Here is a 26,338-nt window from a genome sequence, read left to right on the forward strand (position 1 = left end):
CAGGCTCCAGCACCCATGTGTTCAACAGATGTGTATGGAGCATCTGAGCCCATCTCTGGGGAGGCCACAGTGACCAGGACAGGGATACCTGCTCTCACGGACCTTACAGGGAAGAAATAGATGGTGAGTAACTGACAAAAGAAGTTACAAGTGGGAGGAAGATAAAGCAGAGTGCCATGAAAGCTCAATGACTGAACTCATAGAGAATGTTGCAGACTGGGGTGGGGTGACCTCATGAAGAAGGTAGCATTTCAATAAGACTTTCTGCTCAAAAGGGAGAGGGAAAGGGGCACTAGACAAAAGGAACAGCATGTGCAAAGGACCCAAAGTGGGCAGACAATTGCCTATTTGGGGAACAGAGGAAGGCCAATATGACAGGGCACTTGGGCAGCAAGGAGTGGCTGTGGCTCATACTGACTACTGGCAGGGGTCAAATAATAGTGTTGCAGGGAAAAGCCAGTTCTGACTCCATGTTGGAAATGTTTCTTTGACTTGATTTTTGTTGCTTTTGTTATTATAATTATACACAATGGCCTGCCTCAAAGAGCCCTGACCCTCTGCCTTAAACTAAAGTTCTTTTGTTCAGAGCTCTGTCCACCTGTGGATGGAAGGATGGAAGAACTAAACACATCCCTTTGCCTGAGACATGCCATTCTAGGAGATATTTGCAAGATTAATGGTCTTTTTATTTTGTTTCCTCACATCCCCACATCTCTGATCCATTAAACAACCTGACATCCAGACTCCATTAGATGGTTGTTTTGAGACATTGGTCTGCCATCTTCTGGGTCTGCTATTTTCCAAATAAAGCTGTATTCCTTGTCTCAACACGCCATCTCTGATTCACTGGTCTGTCGTGTGACAAGCAGAGTGAGCTTAGATTCAGTAACAATAGGACCTTACTCCATAGCCCCACAACCACAAGATGATACTCACTGGCACAGGGGAACTAGCTATGACACATACACAAGAAGAGGCAGGTTCCTCTGATGCCAACCACACCTGAAAATGAGTTTCAGAGAAGCTAGAGGATAGTCATTTACAATTCAGAAGGATATTGTAGCTCATAGATACCATAGAGTTGTAATGAGAGAGCTGTTTGCTTGTTTAGAAACAAGCACCCACTATTTGCCAGATTTTAGAAACACAATGGTAAGCAAGTCCAGAGTGGTCCTACCCCTTTGGGGTTGCCAACAGAACAAGGAAAGAGGGGAGGTATTGAACATGTAGTTTATATCACATAGGAGCATGAGCATTATGATTGAGGAACTAGAAGCTGCAGCTCCCAGGAGTATGCAACACTTAGCTGCTCTGTGGGCCTTGGGTTTGGCAGTCTGGGGCACCAAGGTGCATGATGTAGCATTTGGCTGCTTGGAGGTCTGGCAATCCTGTGCCTTGGGGAAAAAGAAGGCCACCTCCAATTCCCACTTATATCTCTTGCTGCCAATTAAATTTGGGGCTTGAAAGTAAGTGGGGATAAGTAGGCCTGGGACCATTCCTCCAGAGTGGGGTGGACCTGTGGCTTTGTCTGTACCTTATCCTTGAGCTATGCATCTAACCTCATCTGCCTTAGCTTTGTGCCTGAAACTCATGAACTTTAAAAAATTCAGAAATGAAGTTGGGGATGGGAATTATGTGTCAACCTTTAATGAGTCCCCAGGTATCACAGAATATCCCTTGGCTTATTCACTAATGAAACCTGGAATTGGCTCACAGGGAATGTTATGTCAATGGAGTTTCACAGGCAGTTCAGGGCAAGTGTCATTAATCTCTCTGTGTCCTCCAAGAAGGATGGTCAGGGACCTTCACTGATGAGAAAGAACACTGGGGTGCAGCTGGAGGTGGTAGGTTCAGATGAGATATACTAATTGTCTGTGAGAAATGGAGCATTTCCTACCATGTAAGTAACAAAAATGTCGTAGTCATCAGCAATTCTGGCCCTCAAAATGTGAATTCCTGAGCCATAAGAACAACCAGAAAGGAGAACAATACCTGTGCATCCTGGCAGCCACAAGGCTGCAGCCATTCCCTATGGTGAACACTGAGGAGCTCAGGATGCCAAAATACACAGAACACTGGCCCCCGATAGCTGAGATGCTCAGGAAAAAATGATTTCAGTGAGCCCAGACTCTTGCATCTTCCCATAAATAGAAGAATGCTAGATCCCTTAACTTGAGATACCTGGTTTTCCTTGATTAGCAATAATCTTTTGATGTTCAGACTACCTGCCCCTTGTTGCAAACTTCTGTATAACCTGACTCTTCTGCTTGCCTCCTTGGAGCAGCTCTCTCAGGGTTCTTGAGATGCTATCTCCCAGGTCTGAAGTCCTAAAAATTTCCACAAAATAAATTATAACTCTCAACTTTCAGGTTGTGACTGCTTTTTTTAGTTGACATCTGCTAAGAAGACCATATTACATCATTTTAGCTCAGTTTTTAGGAATTTTTCAATTTGTGTTCTTAAACAGAGAGAATCTGACTGTTGGGGTTGTTTAGTTGCTCAGTTGTGTCCAACTCTTTGTGACCCCATGGACTGCAGCACATCAGTCTTCCCTGTCCTTCACCATCTCCCAGAGCTTGCTCAAACTCATGTCCATTGAGTCAGTGATACCATCCAACCACCTCATCCTCTGTCATCCCCTTCTCCTCCTCTCTTCAATCTTTCCCAGGATCAGGGTCTTTTCCAGTGAGTTGGCTTTTCACATCAAGTGGCCAAAGTATTGGAGTTTCAGCTTCAACATCAGTACTTCCAATGAATATTCAGGTTGACTTCCTTTAGGATAGATTAGTTTGGTCTCCTTGCAATCCAAGGGACTCTCAAGAGTCTTCTCCAACACCACAGTTCAAAAGCACTAATTCTTTGGTGCTCAGCCTTTTTTATGGTCCACCTCTCATATTTGTACATGACTACTGGAAAAACCATAGCTTTGACTACATGGACCTCTGTCAACAAAGTGATGTCTCTGCTTTTTAATGTGCTGTCTAGGTTGGTCATAGCTTTTCTTCCAAGGAACAAACATCTTTTAATTTCATGGCTGCACTCACCATCTGCAGGGAATTTGGAGCCTCCCAAAATAAAGTCTGTCACTCTTTCCATTTTTTCCCCATCTATTTGCCATGAAGTGATGGGACCAAATGCCATGATCTTAGTTTTTTGAATGTTGAGTTTTAAACCAACTTTTTCACTCTTCTCTCACCATCATCAAGAGGCTCTTTAGTTCTTCTTCACTTTCTGCCGTTAGGGTGGTGTCATTTGCATACCTGAGGTTGTTGATATTTCTTCCAGCAATCTTGATTACAGCTTGTGCTTTATCCAGCCCAGGATTTCACATGATGTACTCTGCATATAAGTTAAATAAACAGGGTGACAATATACAGCCTTTATGTACTCCTTTCCCAATTTGGAACCAGTCCATTGTTCTATGTCTGGTTCTAACTGTTGCTTCTTGACTTGCATACAGATTTCTCAGGAGTCAGGTCAGATGGTCTGGTATTCCCATCTCTTTATGTATTTTCCATAGTTTGTTGTGATCCACACAATCTAAGGCTTTAGCATAGTCAATAAAGCTGGTGGGAACTGTTCTCTCCACATTCTTAAACATATATTGAAAACCAAGGCCTAGATAGCTTAGTGCTTCTTTGAAGGACTCATATCAGAAGACTCACATTCAAACCCTGGTCCATCCAATTTCTTGCTGTGTGACTTTGGTGAAGTGAATTGACTTCTCTGAGTCACCATCTGCCAGTGGGGAATCTAATATTAATAGCACTTCATCTTAAGCACCATCTTCAGCTAAAGAAAAAGGGGCTGTTGGGGGTAGTAATTTGAGACTTCAATGGGGAGAAAAGCAGTTCACATAAAAATGGAAAAGCTTTCTATCTTGGAGGTGGCACAGCTGCTTGGATCACATGGGAATGCAAATTGATACAACCACTATGGAGAACAGTATGGAGATTTCTTTAAAAACTAGGAATAAAACTACAATATGACCCAGCAACCCCACTCCTAGACTTATACCCTGAGGAAACTGAATTGAAAAAGACACATGCACCCCAATGTTCATCACAACACTATTTACAATAGCTAGGACATGGAAGCAACCTAGATGGCCATCAGTGATGCATAGGTAAAGAAGTTGTGGTACATATACACAATGTAATATTCAGTTCAGTTCAGTCACTCAGTCATGTCTGACTCTTTGCGACCCCATGAGTTGTAGCACACCAGGCCTCCCTGTCCATCACCAGCTCCCGGAGTTTACCCAAACTCATGTTCATCGAGTCAATGATGCCATCCAGCCATCTCATCCTCTGTTGTCCCCTTCTCCTCCTGCCTTCAGTCTTTCCCAGCATCAGGGTCTTTTCCAATGAGTCAGCTCTTCCCAAGAGGTAGCCAAAGTACTGGAGTTTCAGCTTCAGCATCAGTCCTTCCAATGAACACCCAGGACTGATCTCCTTTAGGATAGACTAGTTGGATCTCTTTGCAGTCCAAGGGACTCTCAAGAGTCTTCTCCAACACCACAGTTCAAAAGCATCAATTTTTCGGGGCTCAGCTTTCTTTAAGTCCAAATCTCACATCCATACATGACTGCTGGAAAAACCATAGCCTTGACTAGACGGATCTTTGTTGGCAAAGTAATGTCTCTGCTTTTTAATATGCTATCTAGGTTGGTCATAACTTTCCTTCCAAGGAGTAAGCATCTTTTAATTTCATGGCTGCAGTCACCATCTGCAGTGATTTTGGAGCCCAAAAAATAAAGTCTGACACTGTTTCCACTGTTTCCCTGTCTATTTCCCATGAAGTGATGGGACAAGATGCCATGATCTTAGTTTTCTGAATGTTGAGCTTTAAGTCAACTTTTTCACTCTCCTCTTTCAGTTTCATCAAGAGGCTTTTTAGTTCTTCTTCACTTTCTGCCATAAGGGTGGTGTCATCTGTATATCTGAGGTTATTGATATTTCTCCCAGCACTCTTGATTCCAGCTTGTGCTTCTTCCAGCCCAGCGTTTCTCATGATGTACTCTGCATATAAGTTTAATAAGCACGGTGATAATATACAGCCTTGACGTACTCCTTTTCCTATTTGGAACCAGTCTGTTGTTCCATGTCCAATTCTAACTGTTGCTTCCTGACCTGCATATAGGTTTCTCAAGAGGCAGGTCAGGTGGTCTGGTATTCCCATCTCTTTCAGAATTTTCCACAGTTTATTGTGATCCACACAGGCAAAGACTTTGGCATAGTCAATAAAGCAGAAACAGATGTTTTTCTGGAACTCTCTAGCTTTTTCAATGATCCAGTGGATGTTGGCAATTTGATCTCTGGTTCCTCTGCCTTTTCTAAAACCAGCTTGAACATCTGGAAGTTCACAGTTCATGTATTGCTGAAGCCTGGCTTGGAGAATTTGGGGCATTACTTTTCTAGTGTGTTGAGATGAGTGTAATTGTGCAGTGGTTTGACCATTCTTCAGCATTGCCTTTCTTTGAGATTGGAATGAAAACTGACCTTTTCCAGTCCTGTGGCCACTGTTGAGTTTTCCAAATTTGCTGGCATATTGTGTGCAGCACTTTCACAGCATCATTTTTTAGGATTTGAAATAGTTCAACTGGAATTCCATCACATCCACTAGCTTTGTTTGTAGTGATGCTTTCTAAGGCCCACTTGATTTCACATTCCAGGATGTCTGGCTCTAGGTGAGTGATCACACCATTGTGATTATCTGGCTCATGAAGATCTTTTTTGTACAGTTCTTCTGTGTATTCTTGCCACATCTTCTTAATATCTTCTTCTTCTATTAGGTCCACACCATTTCTGTCCTTTATTGAACCCATCTTTGCATGAAATGTTCCCTTGGTATCTCTAATTTTCTTGAAGAGATCTTTAGTCTTTCCCATTCTGTTGTTTTCCTCTATTTCTTTGCATTGATTGCTGAGGAAGGCTTTCTTATCTCTCCTTGATATTCTTTGGAACTCTGCGTTCAAATGGGAATATCTTTCCTTTTCTACTTTGCTTTTCACTTCTCTTCTTTTCACAGCTATTTGTAAGGCCTCCTCAGACAACCATTTTGCCTTTTTGCATTTCTTTTCCATGGGGATGATCTTGCTCCCTATATCCTGTACAATGTCACAAACCTCCGTCCGTAGTTCATCAGGCACTCTGTTTATCAGATCTAGTCCCTTAAATCTATTTCTCACTTCCACTGTAATATTACTCAGCCATAAAAAGGAACTAATTCAACTCAGTTCTAATAAAGTGGATGGAACTAGAGCCTATTATACAGGCTGAAGTAAGTCAGAAAGAGAAAGACAAGCATCGTATATTAATACGTATATATGGAATCTAGAAAAATGGTGCTGCCCTATTTTCAGGGCAGCAAGGGAAACACAGACATAAAGAACAGACTTGTGGACATGGTGAGGTGGGGATAAGGAGAGGGTGGGATGAATTGAGTAGTAGCTTTGAAACATATACAGTACTGTATGAAAAATTAGATAGCCAGTGGAAATTGTGCTGTATAATGTGCTGTGTGATGCAGGGAGCTCAAATACGGTACTGTGATAACCTAGAGGAGTGGGATGAGGTGGGAGGCGGGAAGGAGGCTCAAGACGGAGGGGACACACATATACCTATGGCTGACTCATGTTGATATATAGAAGAAACCAACACAATATTGTAAAGCAATTATCTGCCAACTAAAAATAAATAATTTTTTTTAAAGGATGGAAAAGCAAACATTGGGTAAGCAATAAAAAAAGAGAGTCCTGCAATGACCGCTGTAGTACATATGTCTTTTTCAGTTATGGTTTTCTCAGTATATATGCCCAGTAGTGGGATCGTTGGGTCATATGATAGGTGTTACCTTTAGTTTTTTAAAGAATTTCCATACTGTCTTCCATAGTGATTGTATCAAGTTACATTCCCACCAACAATGCAAGAGAGTTCCATTTTCCCCACATCCTCTCCAGTATTTATATTTTGTGGATTTCTTTTTTTTTTATGATGGCCATTCTGACAGGTGTGAGGTGATATCTCATTGTAGTTTTGACTTGCATTTATCTACTAATGAAGGATGTTGAACATCTTTTCATGTGTTTATTCACCATCTGTATGTCTTCTTTGGGGAAATGTCTATTTAGGTCTTTTGCCCACTTTTTGATTGGGTTGTTTGTTTTTCTGGTATTGTTGCATGAGCTGCTCGTATATTTTAGAGATTAATTCTTTGTTTAGTTCACTATTATTTCCCCTTGTTTATAGTTTCCTTATTCGTGCAAAAACTTTTAAGCTTAATTAGCTTTTATTTGTTTATTTTTGTTTTTATCTCCATTACTCTAGGAGGTTGGTCATTGAGGATTTTGCTGTGATTTATGTCATGGTGTTCTGCCTATGTTTTCCTCTAAGAGTTTTATGGTTTCTGGCCTTTCATTTAGGTCTTTAATCCATTTTGAGTTTATCTTTGTGTATGGTATTAGGAAGTGTTCTAATTTCATTATTTTACATGTAGCTGTCCAGTTTTCCCAGCACCACTTATTGAAGAGACTACTTTTCCCATTGTATATTCTTGCCTCCTTCATCAAAGATAAGATGCCCAGAGGTGCATGGGTTTATCTCTAGGCTTTCTATCTCGTTCCATTGGTCTATATTTCACACTATCATTTCTTGACTGCTTCTCTCTTGTCTTGTATCCCCCCAATTCCCTTAACAACTGCTTGAATGCGCCCTTTGGAACTCAGGGTAGGTCATAGAGGTTGGAGCCTATTTCCTACAGACAAGAAATGGTGGAGGGCGGGGGGCGGGTTCAGAAAGGCCTCCGTGCCCAGGAGCCCCACAGGGTCCTGCTCAGTTTCCTTGCCAACCTCTTCCTTCCTCCTCTCTTTTCCAGATTTTCCCATATATTTTATATTTTTTAATCCAATTGAATAATCAAAACTATTCCTAGTGTTCTACTCTCTGTTCTTTCCATTTTAGAATCTTTCACTTAACTCAGCTCAAAATAAAAACTTCCCTTGGACTCCATTACTCTAAAATGGAGTGAGAAACTACAAATAGCAAATCATTTTCTCAGAGACACCTTATTTTCTTTTGTACATTTGTTATTGTTAAAGGACAATAGTAATAATACTCTAGACACAGTACTTTATACATAGAAAAGACTCAATTCTGGTGGGTTATTAATTTTAGATTATTTATTCTTATTCTTTAGGTTGTTGATTCTTATTTTGTGGGGATGAAAGGGCAAGATCTTTTCTTGGTAGTTCATTCAAGAAGAATCATATGCATCAGGGTCCTGACACATCCTTGTGATTCTGCTCACCTGCCTATAAGTAGGTAGCATATTCCTAGGCATAAATAATGGGATACAGTTCATCACATTGGATATAAACAGGATATTATGATGGCTTGAGGCTATAAGAGGGAGAAAATTAGAGAAAGTCAAATAGCTACTATGCATCATACTCCTAAGGAGTGTGGATATTTTCTTATACCTGAATCATCACAAGAGTTCTATGAAGAAAGGCAAAGGCATTATTGTCTCCAGCCCTTCTACCCTATACTGGTGGTTAGGAGTTTAGGGGACAGAAAGTTCTGCAGAAGCTTCTCTTTATGGCATTCTTCAGCTCCTTATTCCTAAGACTGAAAATAATTGGGCTAAGAAAGGGGGTGAAGACTGTATAAGTGGTGGTCATCAGAATGTTACTGTCCATAGAATGGGGCCCCTTGGTCTTGAGGTAGATGAGGGAGGCAAAACCGTAGTGCACGACCACTATGGTGAGGTGGGAGACACAGGTGGAGAAGGTCTTGTGCCGGCCCGCAGCAGAGGGGATCCTCAAGATGGCAGCCACGATGAAGACATAGGAGAGGATGATGAGGAATAAGCACCCCAGCAGGGCCGTGACACAGACCAGGATCACACCCAGGGTGAGAGAGGCTGTGTCCCTCCCACAGGCCAACTTCAAAAGGGAAAAAATATGGCAGAAAAAATGGTGAATCTCATTGGACCCACAGAAGGTGAGATGAAAAACTATCAGTGTCACCATCATCCCCATGACTGAGCCACCGGCCCAGCAGCAGGACACAAGGCGGGCACAGTCACGGGGGCTCATGAGCACGTTGTAGCGCAGGGGGTGGCAGATGGCCACGTAGCGGTCATAGCCCATGATCATGAGCAGGAAGGAGTGGGTGTAGCCGAATGTAAAGGAGAAGAACATCTGGCTGGCACAGGCCACAAAGGTGATGGAGCGGTGGGTGGAGAGCATGTCCTCCAGCATGTGAGGGGTAATGGTCACAGTGAACAGGATCTCAGAGATGGAGAGGGCACACAGGAAGAGGTACATGGGGGTGTGGAGGCTGTGCTCCTTCCAGATGGTGCCCATGATGAGCAGGTTCCCCAGAAGCGTGAACAGGTACATCAGCAGGTACAACAGGAAGAAGGTGGGCAGGAGCTGCTGAGGGAAGTTGGAGAAGCCAATGAGGATGAATTCAGATACTGTGCTGTAGTTCTGACCAGACAAGGATGCTGCATCTGGGGAGATGAGAAGCAGAATGAAGGCCCAGTAGTTAAAATATGGGCTCTAGCATACATTAAAGGCCAATTGAAGAGCTCTATACTATACATTGGGCTTTCCCAGTAGCTCAGACGGTAAAGCGTCTGCCTACAATGCGGGAGACCCAAGATCGATCCCTGGGTTGGGAAGATCCCCTGGAGAAGGAAATGGCAACCCACTCCAGTATTCTTGCCTGGAAAATCCAATGGACTGAGGACCCTGGTAGGCTACAGTCCATGGGGTTGCAAACAGTTGGATGCGACTGAGCAACTTCACTCACTTCACTATACTGTACAGATGGAGAAGAAAATGGCAACCCACTTCAGTATTCTTGCCGGGAGAATCCCATGGACAGAGGAGCCTGCCAGGCTACAGTCTATGGGGTCACAAGAGGCAGACATAACTGAGCGACTAAGCACATACTATACAGAGAAGTTGGACTTCCCCAGTGGCTCGGAGAGTGAAGTATCTGCCTGCAATGCAGGAGACCAGAGTTTGATCTCTGGATTGGGAAGATTCCCTGAGTAAGGCATGGCAATCCACCCCAGTATTCTTGCCTGGAGAATTCCACAGACAGAGGAGTCTGGCAAGCTACAGTCCATGAGGTCACAAAGAGTCAGACAAGACCGATCAGCTAACATTTTCACTTCACTTCTTCTCTCCTACTGTGCAGGAAGTCCCCAACTATAAACCTTCAAGTTGTAAACTTTCAAAGATATGAACCTGTGTTCAAATGTCCACTCACATAAGTAATTTCACATATCTGGTGAGACCAGCTATACTTTTCAAGGTACTGTGCTCTAAGATAAAAATTGTTTTCTTTAGTTTTTGTGTTTATTTATTTTCTGTGTATTTTTTTGTGTAAAAAGTATTATAAGCTGGTAATGGTACAGTATTGTATAGACAATTGTGTTAGTTGGGTACCTAAGCTAACTTTGTTGGACTTGAAAGAAAATTACCCTTGTGAACACACTCTGGTAATGGAACTCATTTGTATGTAGGGGGCTTACCGTATATCCATTTGCTTAACTTCTCTGGGCCACACAGTCTCCATTAGTAAGTTGGAATAAATCATTATAGCTTTTGCCATTCAGCATTGTGATAAACATCAGTGAATTAAGTGCTTAAAACATAGTTTTGGTTCCTGGGTGTTTATTAACATTGATGAAAAGAAGTAAAATATCTAGGTTTGTAATTAAGACAGACTTAGATGATCAGAGTCATAGTTTCTTGAATACTGTGCCTGTTCTAGATTGGATTTCAGATTTATAAAAACAATTTTTTATCTGAGAGATTTTTCTTTTAATTGAGTAACCTGTTCGTCTTTATTTCAGTAGTCTTATTTTAGTACTGAATTCATTTCTGCCATTGTATCCTGTGTGTGTGTATATGCATGCATGATAAGTTGCTTCCAACTCTTTCTGACCCTACAGACCACAGCCCACCAGGCTCCTCTGTCCATGGGGTTCTCCAAGCAAGAAAACTGGAGTGGGTTGCCATGCTCTCCTCCAGGGGATTTTTCTAACCCCTGGATCGAACTCACATCTCTTATGCCTCCTGCATTGGCAGGCAGGTTCTTTACCACTAGCGCTAGCTGGGAAGCCTGTGTCTGCTAAGTCACTCAGTCATAGCCAACTATTTGCGATGCCATGTACTGTAGCCTTCCAGGCTTCTCTGTCCATGGAATTTTCCAGGCAAGAATAGTGGAGTGTGATGCCATTTCCTACTTCACTGGGAAGCCTATATATGCAATCTGAAGAGAAACCAGATTTTATATATATATATATATATATATATCTTCTAAAGAAATTGAAGAGAACATTTGAAAATAAAAGGATGGTTGAATATATGCCAAGCAAATGTTCACCAAAGGAAAATGAAGAAGCAATACTGAAAGCAGAAAAAATGGAATTTAATTAAATAATAATCATAAAATCTCTATTACCATATGCCAGTAAGAGGAACCAGGTTCCCTGGAGAAGTGGTCTGTGCGTGGATGCAAACCTAGACCATCTCTCCAACAGTGCAATGGAACTTTCTCTGAACAGTGTGTTAGTGCTAAAGGATACTGGAACCAGACTGAAAATGTGCCCATTGGTATAGCTGAGCACCAGAAAGAGTGATCATGTGCAGACGATGGAGGAACAAGCTAAAGGATGCCAAGAAGAAGCAATTAGGAAATCCAGAAGGTTGAAAGCTTTCAAAGAACAACTAGTTGAACCTCATCAGCAAGCCAGAGTCATGAAAAGGGTGAAGAGAAATTCAAGGGACAGAACAATCACATCCAACATAGGGTACTAGATAGGATGTGGATTTAGATAAGCTAATTGTAAGGTGTTATTAAGGATACAGAGAAGATTTGATTTGTTATAGGTGAATGATGAGGTATAAATAATATGAAGAGATCATTCTTAATTTAGTTATTAACTTTAAGTATGAGCTTGTTATTTTGGCTATGAAGGAAAATATTAGTAGCTTAAATACATACTGAAATTAAAAAATTGCACACATGTGCACACCAAGGAAGAAAGAAGAATATTTTATGAAGATATTAGAACACTGTAGCAACCTGATAGATATAAATAACCTATATAACTGACTCAGTGGACACGAACTTGAGCAAACTCTGGGAGACAGTGAAGGACAGGACAGCCTGACATGCTACAGTCCATGGGGTCGCAAAGAGTCAGACACAACTTAGCAACTGAAGAACAACAACAACAATCTACCCTAGATAACTAATAAAGAAATAATGAACACGACTTTCAGTGAAATAGATATGAGACAGAAATATATAAATTGAAATTAGGTACATTTTAAAACTTAGGTTGCAAGTTTTCATAGAGTTTAGAAATGCAATTTGGGAATTATTAATTATTATGCAATAATAATATTTGTTCATTAGCTCCTGAATATACTTAGGCTCTTCACCAAGCAGAGACTAAATATAATTTTCAACCATATAGAGAATTTTAACAAAACTTGGCCTTCTGTTTGGACATAGAGCAAACCTCCATACACTTCAAAGTATAAATACTATATGGATTGTAGTGCATTAAAATTGGAAATCAGTAGAGAAGTAATGCCTTTCTGAATTCTAAAAGGTAGAAACTCAATATAATATTAAATAGTATTTTTTCTGTAGCAAGTCATAAAATGAATGAAGAAATCTTTGTAATTAAATAAGTTAATCATCAAATGTCAAATTTTTAAGCTAAAAGAGTACTGTCATGGGAAACATATTGCTTTAAACATACATATACATATGTGTCATAAGACTTTATTCAGGAAAGAAATCGTTCTTAATACAGCCAAAATAAAACAATTGAAAAAGATTAATAAGATAGAAACAAGGAGAAAATTGCCAATGAGAAAATACAAAATTAAAATTGGAAAATAGCTACAGAAATAAATGACATTTCTGAATAAATGAAAATAATAAGAAAAAATATGTTAAGAAATTGAAAACAATAAATGAATAAATTCTCAGAAACATGTACAATTTGAGAGCTGGTTCAAGAAATAGACACTGTGGATATTCAAAAAGTTTTAAAGAAGTTGAAATGATTAAAGACCTTCTCTTTCTATAATCATTAGCCCCAGTGGGTTTATAAGTGAATATTTGTAAGTTTTTAAAGAACAGTTGATGAATACTTTATATATATTCTTCAAAATATAAATAAATAGCAGAAAAATAGTTGAAATCTACCATGCTCATTTCAACATGTTAATGCAATCTTGATTCTAAAACCAGGTCAGAATGTTTATAATTATGGACTCACTTTACATATTTATGTAGATTTGAAAATCCATTATATGCTATTACCAAGTCAAATGCAATAGTGTAGTAAAAATCATTTAGTATGATCAAGTGGCATTGGTTTATCCCATAAATGACAGGATGCACAGCATCAGATAACCTATTATGTGATTCATCATATAAACTAAAAAATCATATAACTATTTTGATCAAGTAAAGAACATATTTTCTAAAATTCAACAATTGTGATTTTTTATTTAATGGACATATAAGATATTAGTTTCAGGTGCACAACATAATGATTTGTTATATATCTATGACTTTTAAAAAATCCTTTGTAACATGAAATCAAAGGGAACTTTCTTAACTAGACAAAGAGAATATACTACAAAACTAAAAAGTAGTATACTAAGTGGAGTAGTTTATGTGTATTATTTTAGGATCAGAAGCAATTCAAAGTTACTCACTGTCTCTGCTGTTCTTTAACATGGAACTGAAAGTCATGAATGATGCTACAAGGAAAGAAAAAGAAATATATATATATATATACATACACACACATAAAAGATTGGAAGAGAAGAGACTTGAGCATCTAGAAAGATAAAAGAGTTGAGACATAATATGTTAGTACAGTAAGAGAGCACAGTGCTGCAGAAGGTGAGATCAGTTTCCAAAAACCATAGTCTTTTCAAAGGTATCACACCAGTAACAACCATTCAAAATATGCAACTTAAGTTAAAATCAAGATAATACTCCCAAAGCAACACACATTATAAAGAAACAGCTCTCATGCATTTTGGTCTTAGGATCCCTTTACTAAAACTCCAAAATTATTGAGGCTCCTAAAGGATTTTTCTTTAGGTGGACTGTAGCTATCAATTTTTACCATATTAAAAATTAAAGCAGAGAATCTTTAAAATATTTAGTTAGTACATTTTAAAGAATAATAGTAAATCTACTTCAAGTTAATAATGGTAACATTTATATGAGAGTAACTCCATTTTCAAAAACATTTAGTGAGAAGAATAGCCTTGTGTTACGTTTTTAAAAATATGCCTAATGACTGCCTTATAAGAGACAGCCTGATGCTCATGTCTGCTTCCACATTTAGTCTGGGGTAAATACATTGTTTTAACTGAAGCATATGATGAAAACACACTTACACCTGTAATTGGAAAGGGGCTTCCCAGGTGGCTCAGGTAGTAAAGAACCCACCTGCCAGTGCAGGGGATGTAGGCTCGATCTCTGGGTCAGGAAGATCCCTTGGAGTAGGCGATGGCAGCTCACTCTGGTATTCTTGCCTGGGAAATCCCATGGACAGAGGAACCTGGTGGGCTACAGTCCATGGGATCGTGGAGTCAGACATGACAGCACTCACACAATGCAATTGGAAAAGTAGGACATGATGGACCCCCAGAAAATGTCTGGACTGACCTCTGTCTTTCTATCACACTTTGAAAACCTCTGTTATAAAACACCTAGGGGTTAACAAAAAATATTCAGTACCTCCAAAGACAAAAAATTTAACCACTAATAAAAACCTGAATATATGAAAATAGACTATATTCTCAAATGAGCTAATATTGTAATGATGCCAGCTCTCCTCCAAATTATGAGTGCAACCACAGTTACAATTCCAGTGTATTGACTGTGAATTTGATAAAAACCAAGCAAAAATCCATTATGAAAATAAGGTCAGTACAAAATTCTACTAATGTTATAAAAATGAAGTAAGTAGGAGAGATATGCCCTCCTAGATAGCGAGACATGCTTTAGTCATAGTCATTTTATAAAGTGTGAAACCTGGAATAGACATAGATACTCATGAAATGGTTTGGCTATCTCAGAAAATATCCTTTCATTATTCAACATCTAACATATTATTAAGGTAGCAGCATGAATCTAAGGGAAAAGATGGATTGCTTACTTCTTTGTGGTGGGAAAACTATATTTTATGAAGCAAAGTAAATTTGAATTTCTGCCTAAGACCACATGCAAAGATGAAGACCATTTGGATTCAGGACCTAAATATTAAATATAAGCCATAAAATTAAAAGTAAAAAGTAGAAGAGAATTACTTTGTTGATTTTTAAAACCAGAAACATTCAAGTGATTTTTAAAATGCTTGAAAACTTGACATTAAGTAATTTTGTTCCAAGTGGGATATTTTATATAAAATGATCTGACAGATGAAAAGTTGGGAAAAAAATAAATTCCATTCTGTAACACTGACAAAGGAATACTATGTAGAAGAAGAAACAAGTGGGAACTTTGATACAGATCTGAGCAAAGATATGGGCAGATAAACCGCAGAAGTTACCAATGAAAATGAAAAGATGCTCAGACAAAAGGGGGGGTCAAGGTGGTTAATGGAAAACAGCAATGGAATTTTATTGCATACAGCAGAATTTAATTCCCCAAATTAGAAAATTCCATGTCAACTGGACTATGGGGCAAAAGAATCCTCCTATGCCAGTGCTGATCATGTAGAATGGTGAAAATTCAGAATATACAAGTTCTGTACATCAGCAAATCTTGTCCTAAGTCTATCTCTACTTCTTAAACTTATTTACAGGGAAGCATGCAAGAAGCTGGGCTTCTCTGGTAGTTCAACTGGTAAAGAGTCCACCTGCAACACAGGAGATCTCAGTTGGATTCCTTGGTTGGGAAGATCCCCTGGAGAAGGGATAGGCTACCCACTCCAGTATTTTTGGGTTTCCCTGGTGGCTCAGTCAGTAAAAAAATCCGTCTGCAATGTGGGAGACCTGGATTCTATTCCTGGGTTGGGAAGCTCCCCTGGAGAAGGGAATGTCTATCCACTCCAGTATTCTCACCTGGAGAATTCCGTGGACAGAAGAGCCTGGTGGGCTACAGTTCACCAAGTAGCAAAGAGTCAGATACAACTGAGCAACTAACAGATGCAAATGCAAGAAGATATTCCTTGTCGCATTGCTGTAGTTGGGGAATTGGAAAAGTTTGTTGGTCACAACTGGGGAGAGTCCAGGTAAAACGGATTGGATGCCCAAGCCCATCTTAGATGTGCGCATAACAGTGTAAATGAAATATTACAATAAGATGGAGTGAATCAAGCAAAAAACAGGATGACCTCTTCAGCATAATTCCTTTTGGGCACATTGAAAATGTAGAACATGAAACTATTATGTGAAAATGGCACAGTGGATACATGTTATCACACATTGGCAAAACCCATAGAATGTACCACACAGAGTGAAGCTTAAGGTAAACTTGGGCATTGGTTAATTATACTGTCTCTATATTGGTTCATCAGTTGTAACGAATGGACAACATTAATGCAACGCATAAATAATAGAGGAAGCTGTGCAGGAAAAGGAGGTAAATGGGAACCTGCTATACTACCTGATCAGCTTTTCTGTAAACCTTAAACTTCTCCAATAAGCCTCATTAATTTAAAAAATAGATTAAAAATCCATTTAAAATTGCATATAGAGAACAGTACATAACTTGCAAGAACACATACAAATCTAAGAGTACACATGGAGTATTTTGAAATGATTGTCAAAACAAGAAAGAAATGGGGTGAAAAAAATGGAATACATTCATGAAATATGAGAAGGATCTTGGGCAAAGCCATGATGATCAAAGCTGCAAACTGAAAATACTGATCAAACCTCGGCAGCTGAAGTCCATAATAATGTTTTAAAATACATTTTTATGAATAATTTGAGTTATGTTGCTGCCCAGAGCTCCTAAACTCCTTGGCTCTGAGACAAGGCTCCCCCTCATTGCACACCCTAGTCATCTCATTAAGGCATTGTCTCAAGAATCCCCCACAGTAAGGGTCAGCCTGGGACTGGGAGGACACAGAATCACCAAAGCAGTGGAGTGAAGATGCTCTATGGAGTGAGGAAGATGCATTTATGGCCAAAAAATTCTTCTGACCATCTATGCACTCCACCAAGAAACCAAGACATTGATGTCAACCCCCAGGAGGTTGGTCCAACCTCCACTCTCTTCTCCAGTCCCTGCCTCACTCCTGCAGTCTGCAGTGTCAGCTGCCTTCAATGCTTCATCCCTTCATTCGCTCAACATTCTCCTTCCCCCAGAAGTGCTCAGTCTCTCCCACTCCTCTACATTCATATGGCTCCATCTCCTCTCTCCTGAATCACTCTCCACACTCCTCTGTCCCCTCCTCTGCTCCCACTCCATTCTGATTTCCAGAGAGAATTTTCTGAAACATGCACAAGGTAAGCAGTCCTCAGACCCAGGGTTCAAATCCCTGCTCCCACTGTGTATGTTTGACAAAGAACTTTAGAGCTCTGAGCCTCCTCTCTGAAAAATCAAAGTGCCTAGAGAACTGCTTTCGGTGGGCCCATGAGGATTCACATAAAGGGCTCAGAGTTTACCTCTGAGTAAAAATAAATACCATTTAAATGTTATCACAGACTTTGAGATGGTGCTCCTTCTTCTGATTGGTTTTCTGCCATCCTGTATCAGATGTCACCAGTTGGCCCCATTCTAAACTCACGGTCTCTGACCTCAGTGGAGTACTTAGTCCCCCAGTAGCCACACAACACTGTCCCCCCACCCCCAGAAGGCTGATCCAACCTCCACTCTCTTCTCCAGCCCCTCCCTTACCCCTACAGTCTGCCTTCCTACCTCCGGCTTGGTGGAACGGCCGTGAACCTTGAGACTGGTCTCTCTCAATTCCTCTGATAGGTGAACAGAATTCTGTTTCCTCTGGTCTCACAGAGAATGGTTGAGGTGTTGAGCAAACATCACAGATGTCACTAAGTGCATCCAATTCATACTTACGTTTCCCCCAGAGCCTCCCCTTAAGATTAGCACCAGCCCAAGACACAGCAGCTGAGACAAAACATACCTAAAGCACAATTTCTCAACCTCCCACTACTCATGATATTTGGGGCCAGATCATTTCTTGGCTGTCCTCATTTACATTGCTTAGCAGAATCCCTAGTCTGAACCTAACAGATGCCAGGAGCATCCCTCCCCCACAATGAATCATAACAATAAAAAATTATCAAGACATATTAATTTCTCATCTACATGCTTTCTTCTCTGCAATCACCCTCTGTGTTTTTTCAGCTTTTTAACTTTATTGAGGTTTTCAATGGCTAAGTCAAAGATCTCTCGGTAAATGTCACATTGTACTTGAAAATACGTGGGTTATTTTCTAATATCTTTTGATATTGACTTCTAACATAATTCCACAGTGATAAGAGAATAGACTCTATGAGTTCAATACCTTTAGACCATGAAATTTTTGCACCTTCTTTTATGTTCCTGGATATGTTCCAGTGCCTCCTAGATTACAGTCTATGGGAGCTTGAATAGAATTTGTATCCTACTGTTGTGTGAAAATTGTATGCATCTTAATTATGTTGAATTGGTTCATGGTGCTTTTCAGGTCTACTATACCCTTCTACTTTTCTATATATTCACTCTATTAATTTTTGAGAGTTTGATATTGAAACTCCAACTAAAAATCTTAATTTATCTACTTAAAAAAGTAATTGTAATACATAGCATAATTAAGAATCCACCTGCAATTCAGGAGATGTGGGTTGGACCCCTAGGTCAGGAAGAACCCCTGGAGAAGGGAATGGCAACCCACCCCAGTAATCTTGCCTGGAGAATCCCATGGAGAGAGGAGCCTAGCAGGCTACAGTCCTTGGGGTCGCAAAGAGTCAGACATGACTAAGCAACTAACACTGCTTCCTGCAACTTTGTTCTGTGTTCCAAGTCTCCTGTAATTATGTTATCATACTTTCATAATTAAAAATAAATAAATGAAATTTTAAAAGTTACCAAGACATATCCAAATGTCCAGTGTCGGGCAGAATCACCCTGGGCTGAGAACTGCTGACCTAGAAGCTGCAAAGGGCACCTAGGCTAAGCAAAAGCTAGGGACCCAGATGGGCAAACAGGAATGATTCCCAGGAGCCTCCCAAAGCTACAGTCCTCTATTACTATTCTTCTCTCTGGCCCTGACCTCATCCCCAGGCTGAGCAGTGCTACCAACAGCTGTAGGATTCTGCTTTTCTACCCTCTCCCTCCTCTGCTTGAGGGAGGTCCTTCTCTGCTTGAGTTGCCTCTTCCAAGAAATGGCCAGCAGGGAAGGGGAGAAGAAGCTCTCCTGCTTGTTGCTGTCAGCAGCATCCACAGGCAGGTGTGGGGACAGATGTAAGTTCTCCTGGAACCGATACACTGTGCTTTATGCCTGCTGCAGGCTCCAGGAGACTCTTCCCAAGAGCCCCTTCATGAAACCAACCTGGATGTGCAGTCTTTAAGGTCAGGAGATGTTGGAGGAACTGCAGGGGACCTTCTGGGATCTGCAGTCTCTATTTCTTCTCCCACCTACCCATTCAAAGTGAAGACTCCTGGTTGCCTCTCTCTGACCCTGGAGATCTCAGCCCTTACTGAGGGTAGAGAAGCTCCCAGTCTTGGGGGAGACAGAGCTGGATACAGATGCCTTCAACTGCTTGGGGTCAAGGTACAGTCAGAGGGAGAGCAGGAGCCCAGAATGGGAATCCAGGGCCGTGCCCTTGGGTAAAGGCAGTTGGAAGGCTTCCCAGAATAAGGGTAATTTGGAGCTGAGTCTTCGAGAGTGGTTTTCTCTTGGGATCAGACTGTAAAGAATATGCCTGCAATGAGGAGGACCCAGGTTCAGTCCCTGGGTTGGGAATATTCCCTGGAGGAGGAAATGACAACCCACTCCAATATTTTTCCTTGGGAAATCCCAAGGAAATAGGAACCTGCCTGACTACAGTCTACAGGGTCGCAAATAGTTGATATGACTGAGCAACTAATACCTTACTCTTGGGCAACATAGGTATGCTGTCTTCTAGCCAGACTGGAAAACCTCACCTCCTTCCTGATCAAGTTCTACATTAATCCCATTGCCCTGCTGATCCAAACCAGGAAGCCTGATGTTAGCATAAGCCACCCTGGGATAAAATATAATAATTAGATCCTTCAGTTTTTGCCCATGGTTCCTGACAGTCAGGTTAGGAGTGATAGTATACTTTTTATGCTGATTGCTGATGAAATGATAAGGGCTTACAGGATGCTAGGTAGCTACAGGATGGATCTGGTCTCCAGAATACCAAGGCAAGATTTAAAAAGATTGGAACATTCAACCCCACTCCCTAGATCTCTAGGGAGAGAAGAGGGCATGTAGATTGATTTAAGCATCAATGTCAATGATTTAATCAATCAGGGGCTCTGTGCTGATCCCTTTACAGAAAATCCCCAAATGGGGTTTCCAGGCTGATGAGCGTATGAAGCTGCTGGTAAGTGGGGTGCCCCCAGGGAGGGCAAGGAAGCTCCTTATTCCTTCCCTCATAATTTTCCCTTCGTTTCTTTTCCATTTGTCTGTTCCTGAGTTGTGTCTTTTATAATAAACTGGTGATAGGAATTTAAAGCACTTTTCTGAATTCTTTGAGTCATTTTAGCAACTATTTTATATAGGATGTGAAAGGGGAAGGATGGATTGTGGAAACCTCCAACTTTCTAGGCAGTGAAGACTGGCAGCCAAAGTGGGAGCAGTCTTGTGGTTCTGAGCCCTTCACCTGTGAGTTCTGACACCAGTTGCAGGTTGTGACTGTCCAACTGAATTGTAGGACACTATTAGTGTACAGAGAGTGAGAGAATTGACCTCCTTTCCTATAGAAAAAATTTACACATATAATGTCATAAATGTTCATCAGCAGCATCTTCTCAGCCTTGCAATCAGCCTCAATTCTGGCCACTCATCTTGTCCTGGATGCCCTCACCTATCTCCACACCCCCTCCTCTCCCCATTACTCCCTGCATCTCCTCATACCAATCTCTGCCCTCAGCAGCCTACTCCCCTCACAGCAGCCAGAAAAGGCTCTCTGCATACAAGAATCTGACGGCGCTGCTTGTGTCTGAAACCAGCTCCTTGGTACAACCATCTTGGAAAACTGACTGGCAGTATCTATTCAAGCTGAACATAGATCTCTGCTATGACTTCTGTGACTCCACTATGGTTTTCCCTGGTGGCAGAGTGGTAAAGAACACACCTGTCAATGCAGGAGATGTGGGTTCAATCCATGAGTCAGGGAGATCCCCTGGAGAAGGAACTGGCAACCCACTCCAGTAATCTTGCCTGGGAGATCCCATGCACAGAGGAGCCTGGTGGGCTATAGTGTATGGGGTCGCAAAATAGTCTGACACAACTTAGCAACTAAGCAGCAACAACAACATGATTCATTAATTACACATTTAGGTACAGACCCAATGGAACACAAATGTATTATCCATTAAAGGACATGTACTAGATGTTCATATGAATACCATTCATAGGAATCCCAAAGTGGAAACAACCCAAATGTTTATGTTTACCTCATGCAATATCTTTCAGTTATTTAATCTATGTATTATAGAAATATTTTGAATACCCTATTGCCAATGGAACAAACTCTTCAGGTGGCCTTCATGATCTTGCATGCCCTTGATTTTTCCACCTTTATGCCTACATATCCCAGAAAGCCCCTAGCCACCTTCAACTCTTCAGGGTTCACCAGACATGACATCGTGCCCAAATGCACTATGTGTCTGCACCCCGAACTTTTACACTTGTGCCTTCTTAGAAACCCCTCTTTCCTGCCTGTCTTTTCTGGATCATACCTCCTTACCCTTCAGGTCTTGCTGTAAGCCTGAACCCCTCTGTTGTTGTTGTTCAGTTACTGAGTTGTGTCCAACTCTTTGTGAACCCCAAGGACTGCAGCACGCCAGGCCTCCCTGTCCATCACCACCTTCTGGAGTTTGCCCAAATTCATGTCCATTGAATCAGTGATGCTAGCCAACCATCTCATCTTCTGCCACCCTCTTTCCCTTTTGCTGTCAGTCTTTCCCATCATCAGGGTCTTTCCCAATGAGTCAGCGGTTCACAGCTGGTGGCCAAAGTATTGGAGCTTCAGCTTCAGCATCAGTCCTTCCAATGAGTAACCCCCTCCAGAAGGCTTCAAAGCTACAGGCTAGTCTTTGACCTGCACTTAACTCTCACAGGCCCCTAGGATTCTCTCATTATACCACTGACCATTTTTTGTTTTTATCACCACATACCTGTAAAGCAGTGATTCCCCATTCTGTCCCACTTTTCAGCTCTTTGAAACCACCAATTTGTTTTCTGTCCTTCTGATTTCACCTGTCCCAGACACTTCACATAAATGGATTTGCATAAGATGTGCCCTTTCGTGTCTGGCTTCTTTTACAATTCATCCATGTTGCATCATGTATCAGGACATGATGGCTTTTTTGCTTGGTTTTTTTTTGGGGGTGAGTGGCTGAATTATGCTACTTTATATGGACATACCATATATTGTTTATCCACTAATCCATCAATGGACATTTGTTGCTAACCTTTTGAGATTTCCTTATTTTTTTTATAAATTCATGTATGCATTTAGGAGAATGCTTGTAATATTTTATCCATTACTTCTACTGTTCTGTAGAAGGAGTCCTGTCAGATTTTATAGACTTTAATATTCAATGATTTAAGCATCTTTATGAATCTTACCTTTTCCTGTCCAGAAAAAATCTTTGACAACTCACAGTGTCTCCAGTTATGTCTATGTTGTTGTTGTTTAGTCACTAAGTCATGTCTGACTCTTGCAACCCTATGAACTGTAGCCCACCAGACTCCTCTATCTATGGGATTTCCCAGGCAAGAATACTGGAGTGGGTTGCCATTTCCTTCTCCAGGGGAATCTCCCTGACTGGGAGATCAAACTTGTGTCTCCTGCATTGGCAGGCAGATTCTTTACCACTGAGCTACCTGGGAAGCCAAGTTATATGTATAGAGTATCAACTGTGTGGCCAGTATGCTGGTATTGAATAATATCTTAATTTACATTTACTTTCCTAAAGTAAGCTGAGTACCTCAATATTATTTTAATTAATGCCTATGCTCATTAACAACAAAAAGTACTATCGTTTTCAAGTGTTTTTCTTTCCAAAATAATTCTTCTAAATGAAGCAGTTGAACTCAGGCTAAATCAACTGTGCAGGTTCACAGAGCCCAAACAACTAGAGTAACATTTAAAAATAGGGACTCAAACACTTATCCATGAATGTTCTCAGCAGTGCTATTCATAATTGCCAAAAGATGGAAAACGACTCAACCATCCATCAACAGATGAATGGATAAACAAACTGAAGTGTATAAATACTATGTAATATTGTTCAGCCATTCAAAGGAATGAGTATCTCTTTATGTGTGCTGAGAGACATTTGCATTCATTAGTTTGTTCCTGGAGCCAGACTACCTAGATTTGAATGCTAAATCTGCCACTTCAAGCTGGGTGGACAATGGACAAGTGAGACTCTCTGCTTCCTTCCTCATCGGGCTTTTGTAAGAAGCATAGGATGTTTCATGCTCTGCCCAGCTCCAGCCACATTACAAATCCTTAACACATCATAACTGTTTTCAAGGGGCTTCTCAGGTGGCACTAATGATAAAGAATCTGCTTGCTGATGCAGAAAATGCAATAGACAGTGGGTTTGATCCTTGGGTTGGGAAGATCCCTTGAGGAGGAAATGGCAACTCACTCCAGTATTCCTGCCTGAAAAATTCCATGCACAAGAGGAGCCTGGTGGGCTACAGTCCATGGGGTCACAAAGAGTCAGGCATTACTGAGTGCCTGAGAACACACACAACTGTTTTCAGGAATAACATATCTAAAATCTTCTTCATTGGAAAAACTGAGTTCCATGCTAACCCTCTGGCAGCCAAAAGAGACAGATCTGAAGACTGGCAATGCTCTTGGGCCAAAAACTCTTTTCTCTCAGGGGTCCTAGACTCAAAGGCTTCACTGGGGAAGATGAGCTAATTGTAGTCATCTAACAAGGTTCTCTGGGGATCATACCCAAAGGCCAGAGATTCTGATATGAATCTGCCGGTGTGATTCTGCTGTGTGTTCTCTGACAAAGCCTGCTCTTCATCCACAGTTGCAAGACAAAGTTGAGGTTGCAGGAACTCCACCCACCTGGAAACAGGACCCTTGAGGGGCTGCGAGGTCCTGGAATCCGATAGAGGTACAGTAGTCATTGGTTAATAAGGCATTAGGAACACAAGCTGCAATTGAGCTTGTCTCAGGCAAGATCCTTCCCCACCAAACTTAGGGGGACTCTCTGATCAGTTTCACCCACAGAGACTTAGGTTACCTGGTATCAGAGCCTCATAGATAGGGAGGGGTATTGTGAGTTGGTCAAGAGAGTGGATATTTTTGAATCAGAGCATGAGCTGGATCCCAGATCCATGCAGGAGTCAGGTTTGGAGCCTCAGCTGTTGACTCATGATGTGGCTGAAGGTTGAATGGGATGATAATTGTTAAGAGGCTAGCTCACTGTGGATTGCATAGAATAAAAATCACTGTACCACTCTAAGGACTTCCCTGGTGGCTCAGCAGTAAAGAATTCACCTGAAATGCAAAAGACACAAGAGACTCAGTTTCAGTCACTGGGTCAAGAAGATCCCCTGGAGGAGGCATGGCAGCCCACTCCAGCATTCCTTCTGGGAAATCTCATGGACAGAGAATCCTGGAGGGTTACGGTCCATGGGGTCAGAAAGAGTCGGGCGCAACTAAAGTAACTGAGCACACACGCATGCTCGCAGGTACCACTCTAACTTATCCAACTTATATAGATGCTGAAGGGAGGAGAGAATTTGGCAGAGTTTAACCTAGATCAGTGATCCTCAACTGGGGGAAATTTCTACTCCTGCTCAAGAGGTGTTATTCAAGATATTTCTGCTCCTTACACCTGGGGATAGGAGGAATGCAATTGACATTCAGTGGGTCAATGCCAGGTGTTCAATGTCCTATAATAATATATAAGACAGTCTGCACAACCACAAAAATATGATCCAGCATCAAATGTCAGTAGAGACAGGATGAGAACCACTAGGCTCTGCCCCATAGAAGAGAGGAACAGGGAAGGGATCCCTGAAGAAGTGGAGGCAACTCAAGTGAGGTGAAGCTGGAGGCTAGAAGTTTCCAGGCAGGAGAGAGCAGGTGCAAAGGGCCAAAGTGTTAAGTCCTTAGTTGTGTCTGACTCTTTTGTGACCCTATGGACTGTATAGCCTGCAAGGCCCCTCTGTCCATGGAATTCTCCAGGTAAAAACACTGGAGTGGGTAGCCATTCCCTTCTCCAGGGGATCTTCCTGACTTAGGGGTTGAACCCAGGTCTCCTGCATTGCAGCAGACTCTTTACCATCTGGGCCCAGGCACAGAAATGTTACGTACCTTGGCTAAATCACACAGCCAGTAAGTGGCAGAACTGGAACCGAAACCCAGGTGTGTTTTCAGAGTTTGCCTTTAATCACTCTTTTACTATTTATTTTAAATATCAAACCCTAGAAGTGCCTAGGCTGTTTATTTTCATTTTATGTCTTTTATCCCTATCTTAGTTAAGGAATAATTGACAAAATTTTGTATAACTAAGGTGTAAGACTTGAAGTTTTGATACATGTATACACTCTGAAATAATTGCCACAATCAAGCTAATTAACAAAAGACTCTTTATTTTGATAATATCACTAAGAGTTCCCACAAATCTAGGGTGAAACAGATAACCAGCCCAGGTTGGGTGCATGAGACAAGTGCTCGGGCCTGGTGCACTGGGAAGACCCAGAGGGATCGGGTGGAGAGGGAGGTGGGAGGGGGGACTGGGATGGGGAATACATGTAAATCCATGGCTAATTCATTTCAATGTATAACAAAAACTACTGTAATGATGTAAAGTAATTAGCCTCCAACTAATAAAAATAAATGGAAAAAAAAATGTTTGTCCATAGAACATGTCAGCTATGGGTTTAATCCCCTTATCCTATATTCTCACTTAATCCTTATAACAGTCCTAAGGAATTAGAAAAATTAGTCCCGTGTAACAGATGGGGAAACTAGGCTCAGTGTGGTTAAGTGAGATGCATCTTCAGGGATGGGTTTGAAAGAGCAGTGAGGTAATCTGTTTCCTTCCCATGGTTGACACCCTGTTTCTGGCTCTAGATCTGCCTG

The 26,338-nt window shown here is 41.2% G+C and overlaps 1 protein-coding gene across 1 annotated transcript; it reads right to left on the minus strand.

Annotated features, from left to right (window-relative positions):
* Window positions 1-8,412: 8,412 nt before the first annotated feature.
* Window positions 8,413-9,418, minus strand: LOC139032033 (olfactory receptor 10H4-like). The gene has a single exon (XM_070458213.1). The coding sequence runs from the start codon at window positions 9,401-9,403 to the stop codon at window positions 8,555-8,557; it is 849 nt and encodes a 282-aa protein (XP_070314314.1). The 5' UTR covers window positions 9,404-9,418; the 3' UTR covers window positions 8,413-8,554.
* Window positions 9,419-26,338: the final 16,920 nt, after the last annotated feature.

Source organism: Odocoileus virginianus, chromosome 3 (assembly GCF_023699985.2).
Source record: "Odocoileus virginianus isolate 20LAN1187 ecotype Illinois chromosome 3, Ovbor_1.2, whole genome shotgun sequence".
Taxonomy (NCBI): domain Eukaryota; kingdom Metazoa; phylum Chordata; class Mammalia; order Artiodactyla; family Cervidae; genus Odocoileus; species Odocoileus virginianus.

Bases quoted from the DNA above. Each gene is read 5' to 3' on its own strand.
- LOC139032033 (XM_070458213.1), bottom strand. From the start codon at position 9,403: ATGTACCTGTTCACGCTTCTGGGGAACCTGCTCATCATGGGCACCATC.